The sequence below is a fragment of the Numida meleagris genome, chromosome 5 (genome assembly GCF_002078875.1).
Source record: "Numida meleagris isolate 19003 breed g44 Domestic line chromosome 5, NumMel1.0, whole genome shotgun sequence".
Classification (NCBI taxonomy): domain Eukaryota; kingdom Metazoa; phylum Chordata; class Aves; order Galliformes; family Numididae; genus Numida; species Numida meleagris.
In genome coordinates this window covers 55406431-55425539 of record NC_034413.1, presented here as the reverse complement: position 1 = coordinate 55425539, position 19109 = coordinate 55406431, and the positions used below count along the sequence as shown (strand labels likewise).

Below are 19109 nucleotides of genomic sequence, written 5' to 3'. Positions count from 1 at the left end.
GATCCAGAGCAGGAATTGAGTTTTCTGACCATTTTCTCTTGCCATTGCCTCGTGACCCAAATACTACAGTTCATCTACAGTGTTGTGCTCACTGCAGCTACATATTTCTTTTCTGATTACTGTGGAACATGTGTACAAGCTTCTCTTAAGAATACAAAACTGAGTTGTTAAAATTCAACTTTGGATCAGGTGGAAGTAAGAAAAATGACCTAAATATGTAAAACAAAGCAAAATTGAAAGTTATGGACATCTAATGCTATTGTTAAGAGTATGCTGTGAGACACACCTTTGTTTCCTGAGAACAAACTGGTACAATCCAATCAAGTCATAATTTTCACCTATTTATACCCATTTGTGCACAAATGTTGTGTAGAATGTATGTTCATACAGGAAACGTTCCATGTATTGTCAACAGTAACGGTACTGTTCCCTCTTCTTATTATTAAAGATGTAGGGAAATACTACTGATGAACATACAGCCCAGACACACATTTACTCTTAAGAAGGACCACTTAATTTTCCATGTTCAGATGAGTCAGAGGAAGTTAGAGACTGTTCCTGGCTGTAAGGAAATTCTCAGTTTGGTCACATTTGTTTTTAGTGTTGACAATTTAAGTGATAACAATCCTCAGTGGCCTGCAGTTTGTGAAATAAATGGTTCAGAGTTGCCATGTAGGCTATGTGATACAGCTGAGGGTGCAAAACCCCTTCTTTGTCCAAGTTCCTTACTGTGGTAGTTTATCAGTGTCTCCATTTCCAGATATTCCAGAATGAAGTCTGAAAATGAAGACATGATCTTAAATTCCATACGTGGCTGTGCTGCTGTCAGTCCACTGTGATATCTTTGCTGGAAGACAGTTGTACACATGTACTCCCTCCATTTTTTTTTTTCTGTAAGAATGTGCCAGACCATCTAATTAATTTGCTTTGTATTTAGTAGTATTATCTTTTGTTTACAATGGCTTTTCTTCACATCTTCTACAGGGGTAAGATGTCAGAGTGCTATGGATTTACCATGCATTTTTAATGCTACCATGCTGTGTTTAACTTTCACTTTTTCATCAAGCATCAAAACTGTGAGAATTAAAAGCCTGCTTTTGATGTTCCAATAAAAAGTGACAGTCAAATTTGGCATAAGAGCAGCAATTTTTTTTTCTTTTAAAGTCTAATTTGACACCAAATACCCCAAATAGAGGGTAGCAATAGGTTGAAGGATTAAAAAGGTAGGTTAAAAAGTATGAATCTTTGTCATTATTAAATAATATATAGGAAGTTGTCTTGAACATGTCTTGCAAATATACAACACCTTTCTACTACTACTACAGGAATGCTAAAATAATTTCATAAGCCTCTTCGTTTCTCTAAAATGTTCTACAATTCAGAATTTAAGTATATGAAGCATGGGGAAGTAGCAGATTCAATGAAAATTAAGCTAAGAAAAGAAATTTTCATGATGTAGACGCTTCCATTTTTTAAATTAGCTATTTCATTTTTAATGTAGGTTTCAGAATATGTGTGTGTATTCATACATAATAGGATCTAGCAGAACTTTTACTGATTAAAGTTGAAGAAATGAGAGGAGAAGTATGGCAGGATTAATTAACTTGTAAACTGTGTTTTCATGCACGTTGTTGAGGTGTTCTTTATCCATAATAACATGATCCTGTGCATGTTTTCTGTTCCATATGTATGCCATTGATAACTGCTGCTTCTTCTTTGGCATCTGAACAAACACTTTATTAGTGTAAAAACTCCATTATACCAGACATCATGTTAGATTTTGAGAATTTTTGAAATTCTAAGTTGTTGTTTATTGGACTGCCAAAGAGCTTGAAGAAATCAGTGGCATGTTAAATTAAGGATCTTCAGAATTAACTGAATGAGTTGCTGGAGCAATTTACTTTGACAGGTTCTTTTTCAAGCATTTTTCTAGTTATTTTGGTTGGTATGTTTGGCTAATTTGGACTTCATTGTTTCATGTTAATATGAGCATGCACAGAGTTGTGTAAGACTATGCTTGGCATCTGATTAAGAGTGTGGTTTAGTATCCAAAGAAGTCTAAATTACCAGTTCTCCAATGGGTGTTTTTTACTTCACTCAATTTCCTTATCTCTTCTAATCTTTAGGTCAAGCATTTATACCAGTGCTAGTGAAATTTAGGTGATGTCAGTAGTACTTTATGGAAACAGACAGGCATTACGTGGACCCCCCTGAAAAAGGAGGAAGGCATTTCTATGTATGGGACCAAGTTTCTTCATTTTTAGGAGCAGGTCGCAGTGAATGCCATATGTGTACCAGTTTTCTACCAGCAGTGATTTTGGATCAGATGGGTTGCTCCTGCTTGCCTTGCAGTGCAGGCAAACCCACTGATAGTTAATTCTAGCTTAGATTAGCTATTACTGTATTTCTTACTTCATATTTTTTTCAAATGTATGTATTTTAATCAAAATATTATCCACAGATTTTTATATTACTAAAATATAACTTGTATTTGAAAACATTTTCATTTGATATTTATTCTTTTTCCACATTTCCTTGTACTCATGATAAAAATGTATGAATTTGTATATATAAAACTGTATCATTCATCTTTGTATTTCTTCATTTTGCTCTGTCTTTGTTGTGTCTGTCTCTAACAGGCTCATCTCATCTCTGTATCTTCCTCATCTCCTATCCTTTGGGTTCTGTAAACTCCCTGAAGGTTTGGAGGTAGTATAAAAACCTATTCTTGCTTGGGCTTCAGATCATTTCAAGTGTACACCCATGTCTTCATCTGAGTTTCTTGACAGCATGCAACTCCTTGCTGTAGTGATTAAAAAGTACCTTAGCACTTTGTCAGCAGCTGTGGCACATTTATGAGAAGCTTATGTGTAATGATGTTATTTTTTGATGGGTTGGAAGTTACTTTGGATACTATTTCTTTGTAAATCCATTATCTTGCATCTATTTGTAAAACCACAAATCATAGCATTTTAGTTTTGACTGCATGACTTCATATGAATTATGTTTGAGATTCAGGCCTAGTGTTAGAAAAATGGGTAAAGTAACTTCTTCATATCCTCTTAAATTGTGTATTTTTAGCAAGCACTAAATTCTGCTTGCTGTTACACAGATGCAATGGAAGTGTGACTTGAAATATTATTTATCAAGAGACTTGAAAATACGTATACAATTCACTGCTATCACTACTCTGTTGTATTACGATTTTAATATATACTTTGGAAAACTTGCTGCTTTTCAGTCTTTGAATTTTAGTCTAAATGGACAGCAAGTGCATTTAGATTTGGCAAGTTGGTGACAAGTTACAGTGAAAAGCCTGAAGACTGTGATAGTTGGCTTGCAAATCAGATTTTTTTTCTTCTGAATGGGAAGAAATACATATGGTTTAGAAAAATAAACTACTTTTATCCAGTTGAATTTCCTTTGATGTGTCAGATACATCCAATTTGTTTCCATTAACTGTGTTTTTTTATCTGAATAGATTGTACTTGGTATTTGTCATTTGCGTTCTAGAGATCTCTTGTATTTTAATTAATAAATACAGTATTCATAGTTCAGTGTCCGAAGCTTTAAATTTTAGAGACTGAAAGTATATTGTATGTGAAATTAATTTACTGGTATTGATTTTTTTTTCTAATTTGACAAGACTAATAATCTCAAAATGTAAAGTTCTGAATCTGCATATCTATTTGCGCAACAAATACAGACCTTAGGTTGACTGATTTTTACATGGCTTGGCTTTGCATGACATAATTGTTTTGTGTGAATATTGCCTCTAGTGAAAGTTCTGGAATTTCACATTATCTCAAAAAAGCCAACCAACACTTATATATACCAATTTAAAATATTAAAAAATTAAAACTGTTGATATTGGCACTTTAATACATACATGAATCTTAACACTCCTTTTAGTGTTGGTTTAACTGTTAGATATTAAGTTATTTTGTGTGCAGGCTGGATATTTCAATGATAGCACATTTGACTGGTACTTTGAAAAATCTGAATAACTTTCTGATGACATCTCAAAGCAGGTGACTTTTCAGATGCTTCATGTAGATGGAGTGCAGGATAAATCATGGCTTTTAAACTTCAGATTTTATAAGTACTCCAAGTATTACCTTATACTTTAAAACAAAACAGTATTTATGCAATACAATGCATGAATAAAGATTTTGCTTGAGAGAATTAAAATGGAACTGGCAAGGGCAGAGTGAGGAAGAACAGAATAAATGGTAAGAACGTTGCTACCTTTATGCCCTCTCTTAAGAAATTGGTGATTTATGTCTTCATCATTCTTGCCAGCTTAATCCACCTACTGCCAGTTCAAAGAGTCAATATACCATCTCAGTTATGACCTCACTGAAATTTGAGGTTGGCTTCAAATCAGAAGATGGAAATGAGTGTTTTTCAAATCAGATATTTAAAGCCTGGTTGGAGCTTGGTGATAGTTGTTTGTGTATTTACTTGTTTGTTTTGGACATAGTGCTTTGGATGTTCATTTGGACATTTGGATGTGTTTGGATATTGTAGAAGTAAAATTTGGAGAAAACTTGAATTTAGTGTAGCTATATTTCAGACGCGATTTGATGTGGTGGTGACTGTTGAGTTTTTGGTAGAGATCAGGAAGAAAATATGTATTGCATTTTTTTCTTTTTTTTTTCAGTCCAGGTGTAGCATGACATCTCCCTTCTTCATTTGCCTAGCTCTTTAACTGTCTGAAATTTCCTGGGGCCATCACAGTGCCAATAATTGTGTCCTTCATTCTGAGAAAACAACCAGCTGCTGAAATTAAAATGCACTTGAGGATAAAGCACACACATACTTGCCAACATGCATTAGCAAACTGAATAATGAATGGGAAAACCAGTGTAGCATGGTGATGCACATGTTCACTAGGTTGCCATCATTATAATTCTGGACCTAGTCCACTGAGAATTTCTTATTCACCTCAAAGAAGTCTCCATTAAGTCAACATGAAATTTTATGCAAAATAAAATTCAGGCCACCTTTGCGGCTTCATAGCTCTGGAATAGATGAAGCTACCATGTATGAAAACAGTTTGGTCTTTCAGCCATTCTTGACCAGAGAGGGTCACCATAGCACAGTATCTAGCTGTTTAAAGTGCTGAACACATGGATGTGTAATAAACTCAATATATGTAAGAGTAAAAATCTCTCCAGAAAACAGTTGTTTTTTATCTTACTTTTCTCTTGAGGGACCACTTGGAGATCAGGTTGCAGATTCTTATTTTGCAGATTGTATTGTTTCGTAATAAACACTTGTTATCCATACGACAATATGCTGCAGGAACATAAAGTGAAATTAGCTATCTTCTCTTCCTTGTATCTTTGACTGTTATTCAATCCAGTAAAATAAAAAATAAATTAAAAAAAAAACAAAACTTCATTGTTCCGAGATCCAGAAAGCTGTCTGAAGTTACAGAGTTATTTAAACATCTCTTACTGCCTCAAGGTAAAACTTGTGTTTTTTTCAGATTAGTCCAGCATATGGGAAAATCAAAGTCTGAGGTCTTCTATTGGCACAGAAAAGGAACATATGCTATTCTTATAAACTTCACATACTTGCTGTTTGTGACTTTTATTTCCTACCATGTATGTTTTTACTCCCTAAAAGAAAAGTGGACGCAGCATTTAAAAGTTAGCATTTTAGACCATTATAGTAGTTGCTTAGGGGACTTTTCACAATTCAAATTATGATTTTAAAACTTACGATGTTAAAACTTCAGCATCTATACCGAGTGGTCCATGTTCCAATGGTCAGATTTTTTTCTCCTGTGTCAATATTCATGTTTTAATTTTCTTGAAATTTTGAGTCCATAGAAACTATAAATGTAAATCCATAAGTAGCAACAGAATGATGATAAACTACTATTTCTCTTGCTTTCCTGTGCACAAAAACTTTATAACATAATGTGGATGTTAGTGTGAGTAATTATTACAAATATTTCCTTTGGTATAGATCCTAGAATAAAGAGGATAGTCTAAAAGGAGGAAAGGAAGAATTAAGTAAGCCTAAGACTTCCTGGTAGAAATGTTCCCTGTGCATTTTATAGCTTCTGTGTTAGGATTACTGAAAGATTTTTTTTTCTCCTGTTACATTATTAAAACTATCAAAATAGTACAGAAACCATATTAATATATAAATGATTATAATAGTTACAGTGCTACAGGATGTTTCTTATAATACCACATAAATTTAACAGAGGAAAAAATAATGGTATTGAGTAGTGTATGGGTATACTTAGTGTTAAGGTGATGGTGGAACACTGATAGAACTCAGTGACACTTCAAGTTACAGTTAAACAGAAAAGTTGAATGGCCGTTTATAAGGATCTTGCATGTTTAGTGATTGATCTCTTCCAGTTTGCAGTAGTGTGTGTATATATATATATGTATATATATACTACTATATATATATAAAGTATAACATTATTCAATGTTATTTAGGAATTAATAGTCTTAACATTATTTTAACGTACATTCTTTTAAGTTACAATAATATGTACTTCTGAAATTAATCCATAACCCTTGCCATATGAAAATTCTAATGCTGACTTATTTCTAACTGCTTGGCTAAGCTAACATTATGGTCATGGCTGTTTTTCTGTTGCTTTCTGTTTATTTCACTATAGTCCTAGGCAAAGGCCCTAATTTCTGTTCATGTTTTGATCTTTGTTCTGAATTGGAGAGAAAATTGAAATATTTACATTTAATAGTAAGACTCTTACAAATAATTTTTGAAACATTCTGTGCCTGTGCTTTCTAATCAAAGTGAAATCTCTCTTGCTAAGCTATCAGCACACATCACAAGTCTAAAAACTAACTTGTGACATGGGAGTTTTGCCTAGTGGAAAACGAAACGTTGATTTTCATGAAAACCAACCTTTTCTCAGCAAGTGTTTATACTCGAAATTTGCGGCCAAGTTAGAGAGGGATACTGAACTGCTCAGCTTTCACAGAAGCTGGACATTGTAGTTTTGTGGCCATGGTTGAGATTCTCTTGTAAGTCTCTTGTTCTGTTCTGTCTGGATCCTGCAAAGTGCTCTGTTTCCTGACTGGCTGAGGACATGCTTGGACTACAAATGGGTGTAACGAAAATGTTGAGGATACACGATGGCTTTTTGATTTGCCCAAACAATGTGCCTAGCTTAGGATTGTCTTTCTGGTCATATGTCTTGAACATATGGTCTTTGTTGCTACTCAAGTTTAGATTGATTTTTTCCAGAACCAGTGTTTTTGCATCAAAAATTCTTAGTCAAATGAGAGACTTTATTTGCTATGGTTACAAATATATGCTGGGCACAAGATACTGATTGTTGGCCAGTTGGACTCTACAGTTATTGCTGTGTATGTGTTACAGCAGAAAGAGATAGCTGGCTCATACATTTACTATTTTTCCTGTGATTTGTTTTGGTGTTCAGAGCTATGAGCAGGTCCTGCCATGCCAGGGAGAGCTTTAGGAGTAAAGGTAGGAAGGCCCATCAACCCGGAGGGTTTGTGTTGTTGCCCTACTGCCAGCCTCACAGTGTGTATCGTGATCTCTGGCTGTGCATGGGAGCAATGTTGGCATTAAGTAAAATATGCTTTATGTGACCTATATTTGTTACTTAATCCCATTTTTCTTTTTGAGCTTTTGCTGTCAAAATTTAGTTGGTCACAAGGCTTACAGTTTGCTTACATGAGATTCAGGTGTGTTTAAACACTTCTCATTTTGAGATATTTTTAAAGCTTCTATAAAGTACTGTACTAAGTCCTCACAGGAATTTTTGAAAATGTGTTTGCTGAAACATTTGTTCTATACATGTCAAGATTACAATGTTCAATACTGAGATGAAATCATCTTAATTTCTAAAATGTCTATTTTTTATAGCAGCCCACTCTTATGCTAGGTTTGTAATATTTATTATAATCAGAATGTTCTTATACTCATGAGTAAATTTATGGATATTAGTACTCCTGTTTTATTCCGTCAGGAGTAATCTTGCAGACAGATACTGCCCCAAATTGGCAGCTCTTCAAATTAATTAAAAATAACCCCAAACTATATAAATGCAGGACTTTATTAAAAAATGTAATATCTTAAAAACCATAAGCTTTAATTGACACAGAAAGCTTATCTTTCAGTATTCTAGATTACGTTTTATATTTTCTGATTTAAGTTCTCCCATTCCTAGCTGCATGTGATAAGTATTCCCTTTTGAGAACATTACTCTAAATAAGTATTTAACTAAAATGCCATGTTTAGATGTTTCATATACACATGATATGGAATGGATGTCACTCTTTAATTCTACCAATTTGCTTTATCTGTAGAAGTGAATGTTAGTATTCTGTAATGGTATTTTTTTTAGCAGGTCAGGTTGTTTCCCCACAATCTGCTCCAGCCTGTGTTGAAAACAAAAATGATGTGAGCAGAGAAAATAGCACTGTTGACTTTAGCAAGGTAAGTACATTCACTGACGACAAAGAGAGCTTCATGATTACCAAACAGATCTTTTAAATACATTGCATCTATGTGAGTTAGGAAAAGCTATGAAATGCATTTTTTACTTGAGCATTAAAATTTTTCAAGTACTGCAACAGTGTTTGTATGTAACAAAAAAAAAAAAAAAAACAAACCTACTTCATTTTCCTGATAAATTACTGGTAGTAGGAAATGACAGTGTAAGAATGTGGATATACATTTATTGCATAAAAATATAGTAGGTGTATAGCTGAAGGGGAAGTTTTTACAAATGAACAGAAAATTATCTCAATAGAAAGGTAATGCTGAATTCTTGTAATTTGAAATTACCTTTCAGTTTTGTACTTTTGTAGAAGTAAAACATGAATGCAAACTATGCTTTTTATAACCTGAACTCGTGGATTCCAGATGTCTCAAACAGAATGTGTTTCTGTAAACTTATAACTTAATACTTTTGGCAAGCCAAGATATTTCAGTACACTTCACGAAAGATGTTAGCTGTTCAGTAGCGGAGATTGCAATGACAGTTCAGTGTTAGATAGCAAAGAAAAGCAAACGGCTTCTCAGCTTTAACCTAAAGGAGAATCCTAATTTAAGAAGTATGTACGTATCTAAAACTGTCTCATTAGATGCAAATGACAGACCGGATAGGAATAGGAGACTTCAACTGACACGTTAATACATACAAAGGTTGAGTAACTGAAGAAAGGTAATTTAAACAATATTCTGAAGAGAAACACTTTTGAGTCTGTTGAATCTTAATGTTAGTGCAACTGAGCTAAAAGTAGAGTTATGTGATTGCTCCATCTGGTGCCAGAGATATTTCCTAGCAGCAGTAGCTATTTGCACCAGTTGAATTCTTGACTGAACATGCCAGACTAGAAATGATATGCGGCTGAAATGAAGATGGGAAACAGATCTTATTGTCAAAGTGAGAAGAAAGGAAGAGGGTTGGGGATGTATTGTGGACCGTATTTCTTCAGAGGTAGCAAGGACTATAAACTGTGACATGTTAAAAAAATGCAGACTAATCTTTAAAAACATTTTAAATTAAGAATATAGAAAATCATATGTGATACTGGTTTGTTCATATTTACATTAAGTGTTAACTAAAAATTAATCTGGCAGTTGTTCTAAGATCAAGGTAATGATACAAAACAAATAAAGCTGGCTATTCAAAATTAGGCTGTACTGAATTGAAGCTCCTAACAACCTAGGGGAGATGACATGACTTTCAGTAGTGCTTTTCTTGCTTATTTCCATTATTGCTTAATCCTTCAGTCTCTAGTAGTGTAGTGCTGGAGCTCTTCCTAGTTAAATTACATGAGAAGAAATCAACATGTTATCTTTGGCTTGCCTAAGCAGTGTTAGATAACAACAAGGATATCAGGAATATGAAAGAAACAACTTCTGTTTGTGGAAATGAATTAAGAGTAAGGACTTCTAATCTAAATACCTTTTTTTTGACTGTCTTGAAGTAGATCTTTTTATCCTTTTGAAGATGCGTACATAAAGTACAATTTCCACCTGAAAGATGCTATTGCAAATAGCTCCCAATGGTTATAATTGAAATTATATGCACGGATTGAGAGGAAAGTAGAGCAGCACACTAATTTTCTCTTGAGTATTGTGATTTCTTGCTCTAATTTTGTTCCACACACTAATGTCATTTATCTTCTCCAAAAAGACACCTTTAACTTCCTTGAGTATTTTATCCTTGCTAATCTGTCTCTCTTGGGCTGCCTCTTACGTTCCAAATTTTGGAGCTGATTCAAAAAGCTGACTTAATTTGAATACAGCACCAAGACTGCTGATTGTATTAGTATCTGTTTATGAATCATATGAAGACACAACACTAAAAGCTGTCTTGAATGTTACTTTAGTAGCATAAAGAGAGATGTTTGTAGTTGTATATGTGTCACTCTTTCTGTGGGAACGCTTTGTATTCCCTGGACCCTATGAAAGTCGTTTAAATGGTCTGTCACTCTGCTACTTCATCCTGTGCCAGTGTGCAGGGTGGGGAAGGCAGTGTAACAGTTGTATCTCGCTGAGCTCTTACACTGCTGCTTGCCCTGGAGGCTGCCCTCAAGTGTCCTGAAATACAAAATACATAAAGAGACTTCAGCCTGTCCCTTCTCACTGCAACATTTCTGTGCTCCATGTGGAAACAGTATTTCTGAATCAAAACTGTGTCCCTATACTTAATGGAGTTTGATTTTTCAAATAACACATAAAATAATCAATTTGTTTTTGAATGCTTTATGGCCCTGCTTATAAATAATTTGATTAATACAGGTCAAGGCTTTCCTAAGGCTTTAAGTGCCTAAGTTTCCTAGTGATGTTTGGTTATTTTCTTGTCTTCATTTCAAATTATGTTTGGTTCTCTAGGAGGCCTCCCCCTCCTCCTTCAGTCCTTGAGGTTCCCTGGAGGAAAGCAGACCCCACATTAGTCATTAACTTCTGTGTTTAATTGGAGCCTTCTGGGGCTTTTAAGTGCCAAGTCATAAATATGGATCAATTTAGGGTTAAGATTAAGATGCGATGAGAACTATCCAACTAAAGACTTCTTGTAATAAGAAATGTATGGTGGAGTATGGTGGATAGATTAGACGAAGCATTTGAAGGATGTAGCTTTTACCGTTGCCCCAGACACACTCCAAGGCTATCTCTGCTTTTGTTAGGTAGCAGAAGCAACACCTTGGTTTTGCACATATTTGCCTAGTTTGATGCATCTCTTTACTTTTAATTAGGTCTCTGTTCAATACCTTAAAGATTTTAGAATCTCAAGCTGATCAATAAATAGTACAGGAAATGTGTCTGGAAATACTTGCCGGTAGACAAGAGAATGAGTATTTCTTTCAGATGTGAATCTTGGTCCTTTGGTCTGCATATTAGTGGACCTTAAAGTGACAACTGTAGCACATGGTATGTGAGACATTAGGTTATTAAATTTACAGAATGCACATTTTTAGGTGTGCTTGAAAGTTTATTTCTCTCATCTATAATTGATATAAGTTGCCAAAATTAGATGCTGAATGAATCTGTTTATGTGTCGTATTTAACTCTAAAGAGTTAGTTTGTGATTTGATTGGGCAACAGAAGAATTTATCCCACAAGTAATTTTAAAAAGTACTTGGACTCCAACCTTTCAGGTTTGATTGATGGTGGTCTGACTTTGTGAGGTGTTGGTCATCATTCTAGATTGCCTTAGGGATAGCATTAGACATCTCTTTATCATCTTAGAGAAATTCAATTTCAGATACAGGCGACTGTATTATATCTGAATTCTGATTTAGTGCCAGAGCCATTTGCGAGAAAGCAAATTTCTAAATATTACCAAAACCCATGCAAGCTAGTACTGACAGATGGCTGGAAGATAGACATTAAAATGGTCCACTTTAACAGTTTATGTTGGATTTGGTTGCTGTTGTTGTGTTTAGATTAATAAAAGGAAAGCAAATGACAAAATTCATGCATTTTGAAATGTAGACAATACTGGTGTATAATGAAATCAAACATACATTATATACTCTATTTCTCCATGTCGATTTTTGTTACAAACTGTAGACTGATACTGAGAAAGTAAATACAAACACATTCCTAAACAAATACCTAGAGTTTACATAGCAATGCCGTCATGAAGCTGCTTTTTTTTTGTCTCTTCCTACCTTGCCCCTGGAGAGAGAAGTCAACATCAGAGCATTAAAACTGAAGTTTTTGTTCTGCTTTGCTCTTTCAGCTTATTCCCTTCAGACAATTGTGGTCATAGCTTTTCTGTTGTTTTCAGTAGAAGAAAAGTGTTTTCCATTAAATATGAAAACTGCAGAGTAGTGGAAGGGGAAATTTGAGGTAGTGGAGCCTGTTTTTTTTCTCACTGAGATTATAATATGGCAACTGTGGACCATGAATTAATGAGTTCAACGTTATTAATTATGGAAAAATGAGATGTCTTCATTTCTTCTACTGCTATTAATTGTTATGAATTTTTGATGATGCTATGGTTTTTATAAAATTACTAAGTAGGAGATTAATATTATATGCCTAACAAGATTGTGGTTTGTTTTCTTTATAAATGATTTCTGGAGTACTTTAGCTACATTTCTAAGATAATATTAGTCAAATACTGAAAGATCAGTTTCTGTTTTTGAGAAACATTTTTATTTTTGAAAAATTATTCAACAGACAAGAACAGAAGCTGAAGAATTAAAATGATTGTAAAAATTAAAATATATAATGCAGTAAGTGACCAAAACAGGGAGAAACAAAAACCCTTATCAGTAACTCCTAGGGTAATTTGATATTGTTTTCCCAGGTTGACCTACACTTCATGAAAAAGATACCACCTGGAGCTGAAGCATCTAATATCTTAGTTGGTGAGCTGGAATTCCTGGACCGTGCAGTTGTTGCTTTTGTTAGGTTATCACCTGCGGTGCTGCTTACAGGACTAGCTGAAGTTCCAATTCCAACTAGGTACAGTTAGATTTATTTCTCTTCATGTTTTTCTAAGTACCTTGTGGAGGCAGGTGTTGTGACCTTCAGCAAGTTTCATCTCATCATGAGTTAAGGACATCTTTCTACTTGCCCTTTAAATATGTACATTCAGAAACGTACATAAATATATAACTGTGTATTCTGAAACATGCTGTTAATGTGTGATTAGAATTATTCTTTGCAGAAGTAGAAAAGTTAGTTTATCAGTTTACAGCACAGGATGAATAGTGTACAAACTGCTAATTCTGGAGATGAAATATTAGAAAATACCAGCAAAGCAAACTGGTAGAACTTTCATCTGGAGCTGAAATGAATTTTGTGATACTGCAGAATTAACTCCAGAAGAAAAAATTAGTGAAAGGGACGTGTAAAGGGAAAAACTCAAAGTATAAAATTAGATTGACTAGGGATTGTTAATGGATGAAGAACATGCTGTAAATATGCTCCTCTAAAACTCTGTTGATACTTGCATGAAAGGAAATGTTACTTTTGAGCACAAATTTTTATTAGGTTGTATTTTTCTTAGTTGAAAATTTTTCTCATAAAGTATTTTGGCATTGAGCAAAATTTATGAGGAATGATTTTAATGTCTAAAATATACTTCATAGCCAAATATTAAGCTTCTAAGAAGATCTTCAAATGCAGTGTTTCCTGTTGGGGCTGATTTGGATCAAAGCTCTATCTAATTCTCCCATATCTCTCATATGGACTAAAGAAAACTAATGAATTTAAAATTAGGTTAATTAATATTTTCTGCAAAATATTTGATTTAGAGACCATTTAATAATTTTAATTAGTAAAACGTTTTTGCATTTTTACAAACCTGGAAACATTAATTATTTCATCTGAACTCATCCTGTGCATTTTAGAGAACCACAAGCCCAGAGCAGTGACTTGAGTCGTCTTTGTAGGAGGAAAGATGATTTAAAAAATTACTTTTATTCAGACGTAATTTCAAAATCAGGGAAATGAAATAATACTGCTGTAACTACTGTAAAATAATTAGCTCCATGAAATTAACAGAATTAACATTAATGTTTTCTGTACAGTGTTTGTATCTGCATATATTTATTATGTAAGATAAGGTTTATTATGTAAGGAGGCTTTCATAGTCTTAATCAAGTCTAACTATGAAGCTCATGATATGTTTCTAGAAGTAATTTAAACATATTTTCTAACCAGAGCTTCATGTTTAAATGTATATCTGAGGATCTTGAAGGAAATGTATATATAGTACTTGGGATTTTTATAGTCCAATTTTCATATAATTATTCCGGCACTGTGTATAGTAACTAGCACCCACCTTCCTCTCATGTATTTTTGTTTAACTTCTTGCAGATTTTTGTTTATTCTTCTTGGACCATTGGGTAAAGGGCAACAGTATCATGAGATTGGAAGATCGATTGCAACACTGATGACAGATGAGGTAATTTTATTCTGGATTTGGCTTTAGTCATTTTGTAATGACTGAAGGGGTGTAATAGAGAACCTGGACTGTGGAACTGTCCAGTTGAATTGATGAGCAGATAGAATTCAAGTTTGTTTCACCATTCTATATCCGCTCAGATTATGCTGCCAGGAGATGATAAAATGAGAGGTAAGCCTAATGCACAAGGGCATCTTCATTGAGAAGGGACCATTGTGAAATATTTAGAGTGTTTTTCTCCCCATCTCTTTTTCCTCCCACATACGCTTTTTTTTTTTCCACAGGTGTTCCATGATGTTGCTTACAAAGCAAAAGACCGTAATGACTTGGTGTCTGGAATTGATGAGTTTCTTGATCAGGTTACAGTTCTCCCTCCTGGAGAATGGGACCCAACAATACGAATAGAACCACCTAAAAATGTTCCCTCTCAGGTTTGTGCTTGTAAAATTCCAGTACTTTTAAAGAATGTGATGAAGTTTTGCTAAGTAGAATTAAGTCTAATTAATTCAGCATTTAGCAAAGTCTCTACATAGAAATATTGTGTGCTATTTCTGTTTGTTTCTTTGCTTTAAGAAAATTGTTCTCTTGAAAACATAGTATAATGATGACGCTCAGCATAGTTCAAAACTAAGTCTCTCTTGAATAAAGGCAGATGGATCTAAGGATCTTAAATTCAAGATTGATTGGTAATAAGTATGTTTGATTATCACAAACAGCCATAGTTTGCTTGTGTTCTAAACTTATTGCTATATCTTTGTTTTCTGAAATAAGAAAGACAAACAAGCCTGAATCTCAAATATTCTATTGCATATTCTCCTAGAGGTGCGGTTTTTCTCAGAAAATGATTCACAGAATCAGAAAAGATTGTGAAAAAACAAATTCCTTTTTTTTTCTTGTTGGCATTTTTATAGTGGTACACGATTATGTCTAAGTACTCAGTGTGGGTTGTTACTGAACAGTGGCTATTCATCAGTCATTATCTATTCTTCTATTCTTTGATGATAGTTGTAATTCATTTTGAATTTTGCGATAAATTTTTGGCCATATGATGTAATATTGATTATTCATAATTCTTTTCAGTAGATGCTGCTTGCTATGCGAAGGTGTTAGTGAAGTTAAAATGCAGTGACCTGATAAGAGCAAGAAATGATCAAAGCAGCCTGGTGTGCTGCTCTTTAAAACTGCTTTCTGATAACAAGATTTTTCTCAGATGAATTCTTTTTAAATTTCTTAGACTGCAATTCCTTCTACTTTTTCTGATTACACAGCTCCTTTACTGCTTATGAAGAGGTTACGTTGATGAATCTTACAATAAAATTTAAATGTTCAGTCTTTCAAGTTTTGAAGTCTGTTTCTTTTGCTAGATTTGTGTTTGGCTGTGAAGATCTAAGAAAAGTATCTTTTCTTTCTGACAGGAGAAGCGTAAGATTCCAGGAGTGCCAAATGGGACTGCGGCTCATGGGGAACCAGAGCATCCTGGAGGACACTCTGGACCAGAACTGCAACGCACTGGAAAGTTAGTGAAAACATACTCAGAATCATAAGTGTCCCAGTTGATACCCTTTCAAAAGAATAATAACGATCTGGTTCTCTCTTAAATGACCAGTTTGGCGCGTGATCTTTTTCAGGCCTTATTCCTGATTAGCATACCACATAGCTGAAAAAGATAACACTTCTGAATTTGTGGAGAAGGGAAGAGGGCAAAAAAATTGAGTATTCACATTATAATTACAGAAAGCTCCTTTCTCTGTTATTTATAGAGGTCAGGTCACTGTTGAACTCAATTAACATTTTCTATTTCTGTATGAAGGAAAAGCTGGAAATAGGCTTGTCACATATTATGAATTCTTATAAATGTTTTATTGTTGAGGTTACTGGGTTTTAAAGTTCTAGCATTTCTTTTTTACCTCAGTAAGCCATGATATGCCCTGGTACATGAGGCTGTGGTTACTGTGATAGCTGCAACAAACATGCATCTGAAGGAAGAATTTGTCCCAAATAAAATAATATGTATATTCTTAGTATATTGTGGTGTAAGCCCATCAGCTGTCAGTGTCTGCCTTAGTGCAGTATCATCATGCTGATAGCTGTGTGCTAGGCAATTTTGTTACTTTGCTGCCTCTTGATAATTAACTGTTATTCCTACCTGCAGTGTCGCTGTTTGTAGTGCAGTAGAGGTGGGTAATGGCCAGTCTGTCTGTAAGATATACTTTTGCTGGTGAACTTGGTGTTGGCTGCTTGAAGGATCATTTCAGTGTTTAAGAGGTGGTAGCACTGTCTCCTGTTCTACCCCAGCAGTGTCTGATACATCAGATACATGTGAGAAAAAGAGCATTGTGGGACATTTGCTTTAACTTCATTATGTACTGTAAAGGAATGTCAGATCCAAAATTTTTGACTATATTTTGTGTAATGTAAATGACAAGATGTGAGTTCTCGTCCTTGAAAAGTTCTACCCTAGATTTAATTCTATTATCAAATGTATTTAGAAAGAGGCTTGCAAAGAATGTGATGTGCTGTACATGTGGAAGTGTAGGCAAACATGCAATGTAATAGCTCTCTGATTAAACAAATACAAAAAATTATTTCACAAAAGTACTAGGGTTTTATGTGTGGGTGCTAACAAGTGTTCAGAAGTTTTGGGTCTGGGTGATTAGATGAAGTTTTTAAAAAAGAAACATGCAAATTCCTTTGTTTTTAAAACAATTTGCTGATTAAAGTTGCCAGGACAGAGTTCCCAAAAACTTTCTTCTGGGGAAGGATGAATTATAAGGATGTTTCATTTGATTAAGGAAGAGTAGCTTCTCTGCAGATACTAAGGAATACCATGGAAGAAAGTTCAGTAAGCCTTTTTCATAAATTTTCTCTTTTATTTTTTAGATTTTTTGGTGGATTGATTTTAGACATAAAAAGAAAGGCTCCATTCTTCTGGAGTGACTTCAGGGATGCTCTCAGTCTACAGTGTCTGGCATCGTTTTTGTTTCTCTACTGTGCTTGCATGTCTCCTGTCATCACATTTGGTGGTCTACTGGGAGAAGCAACTGAAGGTCGTATAGTATGTGTTAAACCTGAATTTTTTAAAACAAACTTACATTGCTAGATTCATGGTTAGTACTTATTCTTTTACTGTTCCATTAGGGTGCAACCTTTAAAATATATTTGTTTCAATATTTAGAATTCTACAAATCAATATGTTGCAAAAAGAACCAGTTGGAAAATTTATACACACTTCTCTCTGTGTATCATATTCAGAGTGCAATAGAATCGCTTTTTGGAGCATCTATGACTGGAATTGCCTACTCTCTGTTTGGTGGACAGCCTCTCACTATACTTGGCAGCACAGGACCAGTTCTAGTGTTTGAGAAGATTTTATTCAAATTCTGCAAGTAAGTGAAGTAGATCTATTTAAAATTTCTAACATATTATAAAATGTAGTGGCTTAGTAATGTTTATAGAATCTTGCTAAGAAAGGGAAGACTTACTTAACTGATTTGTATGCCAACTGATGTTTGAGATGGGTGAGATCATAATATGCATCATTACTAAAGTCTTTTTAGGTAAAACTAGAAACATTGATAATGAATTCCAGCCTCTGCAGAATAAGATCAGGGGTTTGTTTTAGAGTGGACTGCTTAGGCTCTCAGAATCTGAAAATTTTGCTTTGACTGAAACAACTGAATTGTTGACCATGCAGAAAAGTTGAAGGGTTGGTCCTATGTTTTGCCTCCCTACCTGCTTCCTGCCCTCTCTTCAGCCCCAAGCTGTTCCCAGAATCACACATTCCTATACAAAGCATATTTTGGATCTGCTGCTTCTTCGTCTAGGAAACTGTAGCCAGACAAATGATAAACTGTGCTTGTTTACTTATTTTTTTCTTTAGAGAGTATGGGTTATCATACCTCTCCCTGAGGGCTAGCATTGGACTGTGGACTGCAATCCTGTGCATCATCCTTGTTGCAACTGATGCGAGCTCCCTAGTCTGTTACATTACCCGGTTTACTGAAGAAGCTTTTGCTTCTCTTATCTGCATAATTTTCATTTATGAGGCCTTAGAGAAGCTATTTCATCTCAGTGAGACATATCCGATCAACATGCATAATGATTTGGATCTGCTGACTAAGTACTCGTAAGTATGATTTAACATTGGATTTTTTTCATAGATGGTAATATCTTTGAAAGGAATGCAACTAGTGTGCAGCAGGAAAAGTTTTCAGTAGATGTGAGTATAATATGTGGAAGCTGTTGAATGAGGCATGATTCTGGCATATGGGAGTAGTAGTTACTGGAGGTATGTGTACTGCAATTTAAGTAAAAAATACTGGAATTTTGGAAAGCTTACTCAAATGAAACTTGGAAATCCTAGAATAATAATAATAATAAAAAGCTTTAATTTTTTATTAACATTTTTATTTAATCAGGTGCAACCCACCGGCATCTTACTATAACCCTGTATTGGTGCTTTATAGTATTTTTTATCATATTTATGTATCAATTTTTTTCCAACTTGAAATATTGACATATCTAAAAACTTGATGTACCTCCTTTATTTTAGTATCTATGACAGTAATGCTGTGAGAACTGGAGAGGTTTCAGAATTGTTTGGTGCTTCTCCACGGTGTTTGATTTTGTCATAATCAATTTGTTCTTATATACAAGATTTTTAACAGGACTGCATTTATGTAGCTTGACTGTGGAGGTTTTACAAGTG

At 34.4% G+C, this 19109-nt stretch overlaps 1 protein-coding gene across 6 annotated transcripts in view; it reads left to right on the top strand.

The window, feature by feature from the left end:
* SLC4A10 (solute carrier family 4 member 10) overlaps positions 1-19109 on the top strand; it is a 180236-nt gene that overhangs the window by 125784 nt on the left and 35343 nt on the right. For 5 of the 6 annotated variants that reach the window (XM_021399397.1, XM_021399394.1, XM_021399398.1 and 2 more), the window contains exons 7-14: positions 8372-8463; positions 12797-12954; positions 14314-14401; positions 14686-14832; positions 15817-15917; positions 17282-17456; positions 17654-17787; positions 18282-18527. In XM_021399397.1, coding sequence (XP_021255072.1) covers positions 8372-8463; positions 12797-12954; positions 14314-14401; positions 14686-14832; positions 15817-15917; positions 17282-17456; positions 17654-17787; positions 18282-18527 — 1141 coding nt within the window. The remainder of the gene's footprint in view (positions 1-8371; positions 8464-12796; positions 12955-14313; positions 14402-14685; positions 14833-15816; positions 15918-17281; positions 17457-17653; positions 17788-18281; positions 18528-19109) is intronic. The other variant, XM_021399395.1, reaches the window with a different exon arrangement.